The sequence below is a fragment of the Aplysia californica genome, unplaced genomic scaffold (genome assembly GCF_000002075.1).
Source record: "Aplysia californica isolate F4 #8 unplaced genomic scaffold, AplCal3.0 scaffold00113, whole genome shotgun sequence".
Taxonomy (NCBI): domain Eukaryota; kingdom Metazoa; phylum Mollusca; class Gastropoda; order Aplysiida; family Aplysiidae; genus Aplysia; species Aplysia californica.
The window spans coordinates 405,450-411,335 of NW_004797383.1; the positions used below are offsets into that span (position 1 = coordinate 405,450).

At 42.8% G+C, this 5,886-nt stretch overlaps 1 protein-coding gene across 1 annotated transcript in view; it reads right to left on the bottom strand.

The window, feature by feature from the left end:
• Positions 1–5,886, bottom strand: part of LOC101859476 — a gene marked incomplete in the record, with an annotated part of 60,061 nt that overhangs the window by 18,788 nt on the left and 35,387 nt on the right. The window contains 2 exon segments of the mRNA XM_035969087.1: positions 250–384; positions 2,457–2,594. Of these exon segments, the coding sequence (XP_035824980.1) occupies positions 250–384; positions 2,457–2,594 (273 nt within the window).

The following is a 5,886-nucleotide window of genomic DNA, read 5'->3' on the forward strand; positions in this document are numbered from 1 at the left end:
CCCCCCCCCCACTCGACCCGCAACGAGACTCGTGCTCATGTCCTTTCTTGCTGAATTAAAGTACCATTCCGCCACTAGAAGCCAAGGACAGTAAAGATTATAACAATGTAATACAGCGAAACACACGATCAAACTACAATCAATAAACACACAAGTTACGTTATTAGAGTGTTTTATTAAGCAAAAAATAGGAGTTGTGTGTGAGTACAGCCATTGAGTGTGTGCTCACGTACCGTACAGACTGCTTACCTTGATCACAATAGTCTGTCTGGTACCCAGCTATACACGAGTCACAGACTCCAGTAAGAGCATTGCACAATCTGTTGTAGCAGCTTGTTGAACAACGCTCTGTACAGTTGTAGCTGTGATACCCCGGCCCACAACCTGGAAACGTTCAGACCAGAATGTCATTATTCTATCACACCCGTACACGCGAGGGGACACAAGACGGTAAAACTGTACTGTGACGTGAACCACGCTAGTTCAAGTCACAAAAGGTGGGTTGACATCATAAAACACATGAAATGCAATTACGTTACTTTTTTTTTCGGGTAAGTGTTTTACGGCAGTCATGAACCCAAAAGGAGGGGGCAAAGGAGGTGAGGGAGTGGAGACAAAAGCAGACGACAGAGTATTGATCAAGAGCAGGAAAGGAGGTGAAAGGAGGCAATTTAGAGAAGAAAAATTTCCGTTGCTATCCGGATTCGAACCCGGGACCTATTGAATGAGAGGCGAACACCTTAACCTCTAGGCCACAATTACGTTACTGTGTTTGTGAATGTTTAGATCAAGCCACATCAGCCAACAGTCGTTAAAGGGAGCAGTGCAGATGTGACGGTCTCTGAGGTTCCGCTCAGTTATGTGTGGAATAGAAAGAAAAAACGTGAATATTCAGATGCACAATGCATCAGAAAAGGGTGAACGTTTTATTGAGAGTTAAAGAAAACAGCCTTTCCAGCCATCACGGTTCGACATCCGCCGAGGGAGTGGTCAACAAAACATGCTGGCCAGTAACGGTTTGCCCGACACAGTTGTCAGTCTCCTGTATGAAATGTACGAGTCCATCCACCCCCCCCCCCACACACACACACCCTTGATTCATCCCATCTAGTTCAGTAACGTGATGTTGAAGGCCAACACTTTTTCCAAGATGTCATCAATGAGTATCCTTGAATACCTGGGGCATGTTTTTACTTCTTTCATAGAAAAAAACAAACGGTATTAAAAGACATAATGTCACTCCTGCCTGTCTACAGGGCAAAGACCCCGGTAAGCAGTTGGTAGAAACTTTGAGGTCCCAAAATATTTGACCGGCTAGTTAAAACTGCTGGTAGGGGACTTTTGCACAATAGAGTTACCGTGGGGTAAATTACTATTCCTCTTTGGAGGGACAGAAACATCACACTCAACTCGAAGATGAGATTAATGCGCTCACTGTTCATCTCAATACTTTTATACGCCTGTTAGTCGTGGACACAGACAGAAGAATTGGAGAAAAGGATTCAGACAACAGAGATGAGATATTACGGCAGACTCCTTGACATCAGCTCATACAAAGACCGCATTTCAAATGCTGAGGTACGGAATAGAATCACAAACGCAGTGGGGCAGTATGAAGATCTACTGACCACAGTGAAGAGACGAAAATTATAATGGTATGGGCATGTCACAAGATCCACAGGACTTGCTAAAACAAATCTTACAAGGAACCGTTCAAGGACAGAGAAAGAGAGGAAGGCAGAGAAGGAGATGGGAGGACAACATCAAAGAGTGGACAGGGAAGACGATGGGTGACAACCTGAGGAAAGCAGAGGACAGAGAGAAATGGCGAGAGAGAGCCGGTTGTTAGATGCAGGGGTGCACCACGGCTGCCCCAACCACGGGATAGAAGCAGAAGCAGAAGCAGAAACAGAAGCAGAAGAAGAAGCAGAAGAAGAAACAGAAGAAGAAACAGAAGAAGAAGAAGAAGAAGAAGAAGAAGAAGAAGAAGAAGAAGAAGAAGAAGAAGAAGAAGAAGAAGAAGAAGAAGAAGAAGAAGAAGAAGAAGAAGAAGAAGAAGAAGAAGAAGAAGAAGAAGAAGACGAAGACGAAGACGAAGACGAAGAAGAAGAAGAAGAAGAAGAAGAAGAAGAAGAATCAGTTTTGAGCCCTCACACGCCCAATGTACAGAGGGAAAAAAAAGTCTAACAGAAAACACTTTCGACAAGTGATCCAGAGACTGAGCCCACAGCCATCAATAGAGTTCTTCTGGGTTACATTTACAGTAAGTGCCGAGTGCAAATAGTTTTATAGAGAACAAAACAGTCAAAATAATTAGTTCCGTTATATCCTACAATAGAGAAATCACAGGAATAAGGTGCCAGGCATATCACAAGTCAGCTCTTGACATGGCTGGTCTTTGAGAGCAATAATTGTGTGCTTTTTTCAGTGCATTGACTGTTGTTCCAAAGACTTACCGTCTTCACAGTTAGGAGGCAGGAAGCCCCGAGTACATCCGCCATCACACTCTCCTGTCACTCGGTCGCACGTTCCACTGATGCAATTGATGCTGCAGAATTGAGAGCAGTCTTTTCCCCATCGGCCACGGCCACATTCTGGAATTCGGGGACAACGGTATTAATGTCAAGACTAGCGCACCAACAGACTAACGGTCACTTAGTGACATCCGGTCTTTACACATACAGTTCAGGGTTGCTGAAAGAAAAGTGAAAGAAAAGAAATGGCCATAAAGTTAAAGACCGAGCGTGAACCCCCAAAAGAATAACATGCTACATCATCGGTCCTGATAAATCCAACTCTCAGGTGACTGTTGTGCCCAGAAGTAGACAGATCAGACAGTTTAGATGGCAACCGTGGTAGTCCCAGTCCTCTTGGCAGTTGCCAAAGCAATTGACTGGGCCTTCACAGAGTATTTGCTGATCAGCAACATCGTAAGTGCCAGTCTGTTGCTCGGGCTAGGAGACTCGCTGGTACAACTCCGGGACATTCTGTGGAGAAAGTGGGCGGCCTGGAGATTCGACTTTACACGCACCTGGCGAGCAATGACGGTGGGTTTCGTCCTGGGAGTGTTCAACCACTACTGGTACGCCCTACTAGACTACGCGCTGACCGGACGTTCCCTGACCACTGTGCTGAAGAAGATCGTCTGCGACCAGGCCATAGCCGGACCGTTCTTTAGTTCCGCTTTTCTTATTGGCATGTGTCTTCTAGAGGGAAAGTCGGCGGGAGAAGTCTATGCTGAGTGGAGGAATAAGTTCTTACATATCTATAAGGTTGACTGGATGTTCTGGCCGGCTGCTCAGTTTGTCAACTTCTACCTGATCCCACACAGATTCCGGGTGTTTTACGTCAACTTCGCCACACTTTTGTGGAACACTTTCCTCACCTACATAAAGCACAAGGACATAGGAGCGGTACAGCCGTGCGGTCCACGTTCCCGCCACTCCTCCCCCATCCAGCACCGCCCCTGCTCGCGGACGAAGCGCGGGAGGAAGACGCAGAGATCTGTGGCCAGAGGTCGCTCCAAGTCTGCCCTCAGGAGGAAAGGGTCAAGGACACGGATGTCATTAAGGAAGCGACCAGTCCGAAGGTCAAGGTCGGTCTGCCCTGCTTCCCCCCCCCCACCACATGGAAAAAAAAATTGAAAAAAAGCCATAAAGTGATTTTTTTAAAAAAGAATTTTAAAAAATCATTCAGTTGATTCAGTCGTCTTCCAATTCTAGATTGATAAGCTTGTATTTATATATAGATCAAGATTTAATAAATAATATGAGTAGATAGATTAAACGCTCTATCCCGTTCCGTTCAGCAGCACGATCTGGTCACTGTGGAACTATTAGTATTAGGACTATCATTTTTACTTTTATCCCAGAAGCCCCTGCCCAGAGAATACTCAGAAACAGCCAGAGCTGTTAAAGTACTTTTAAAACAGTACTTAAGTACAAATTTAAGTACAATCTAAAAGATGTACTTAAGTACAGTAAAAGTACTTTCCTGTATAATGTACTTGAGTACAAGTACTTTTTAAAAAAGTACTTATGAGCACATTTTGAGTACTTTCTGCTAATATGATAAAACACTTCAGTGCTAATGCAAAACTTCATATTGAATAACATATCTAGTGTATTTGACAAATTAGGCCATTTATTACTAACTATGTAAACAGTATACAAAGCATTTGAATATACGCACTGAACGTAGGTGGAAATGGTCCGCGAAATTGAAGAAAACAAAAACCCCAGCAAACAAACAGACGCAACTAGTGAGTAAGTGATATTATGAATAGAACTTGTTGGAGCAAGACAATATGATCAAATGTAAGTCAGCCCTAGAGGTAGGAAAGTAGGAAAAGTATCCAAATTGGAAAATGTAGAGACAAAGTTGCTCTTAAGAAATATAGAATTGATGAAAATGGCCAGCAAAAAAAAAAAAAAAAATTGAAACGTGCATTGAATTTTTCATTAACAAATCCTCAAGGAATCAATGTAGCCTTAAGCACAAACAAACAAAAAAAAGTTTAAAAAAAAATTTAGGTAGCCTAAAAAAATTGTCAGATTGATATATATTGTTAGGGTGGCGTCGGTGGCCTAGTGGTTAGGCTCTCGGACTCGCAACCGTAAGGTCGTGGGTTCGAATCCCGTCAAGGGCCCGACGTTGTGTCCTTGGGAAAGGCATTTTACACGAATTTTCCTCACTTCACCCAGGTGGGAATGGGTACCCAGCTATAGACAGCGAAAGATCTTGTCAGTTTGTTAGTGTTTGAGCGCTTAATCAGCTGCTTGCACTGTATGCTTCCCGGGAAGCTGAGAATGTTTCGGAGTGTTCTATGGTCTGCTGGGGTAATAATATAGTGTAAAGCGCATAGAGCCTGCTGTTGAGCGGGGATATGCGCTATACAAATGCTATCTATTATTATTATTATTATTTATTATTTAGTGCATGGGAAAAGCAAGACAGAGACAGAGGCAGAGGAACAATAGCCATATTGTATCCAGCAATCCCAAAGTATAGTTTTTATTTCTTCTGATGGATGTGTGTACATCATACGTGGATACTGTGTACTTAAGTATGTTCCTGCTTGTGTATGTGTGTCAGTGTATGGCCGAGTATGTGAATATATTTATTATCTAAGGGTGCCGACTGGTGTATGTGTGTGTCAGTGCATGGCAGAGTGAATATATTTATAATCCGAAGGTGTCTGCGTGCACATGTGTACAATGTCATACATGTGTATATATTATCTGGGAAGGCAGCACATTATAAAACTAAATAAGTTGATAAAAAAGGCATCAAGAACAATTGATAGAGACCTAAGTAACTTTGAATATCTGCACAAGACAAACGTTCTAAAAAAGGCGGAAATAAAGCTTAGTGACCATAGCCACCCACTGACATCGGAATTTCAACTATCGACCCGCAGTAAACGATACATTTCCAAAAAAGCAAGAACAGACAGATATAGAAATTCATTCGTACCAACTGCAGTGAGGTTACTGAACACACAGTGCTACAAATGAAACAGAGAGAGAGAGAGAGAGAGAGAGAGAGAGAGAGAGAGAGAGAGAGAGAGAGAGAGAGAGAGAGAGAGAGAGAGAGAGAGAGAGAGAGAGAGAGAGAATGAATGTGTTACGGAGCGGGTTGTCCCAGCACGTGAGACATGTATTTACTTGGCATAATGTCCTGTCTTGTTGTGCGTTTGCGTGAGTGCACCTTTAAGTCTAACCTTTGTAACGTCTACTGCCATTGTTAACGACCAAGACAAATTTCTCCCTGCGAGATGAATAAAGATTGTCATTGTCATTGTCATTGTCATATATATATATATATATATATATATATAAACATATATATATAAATATATATAGAAAAAGAAATGGGGGGGGGGAA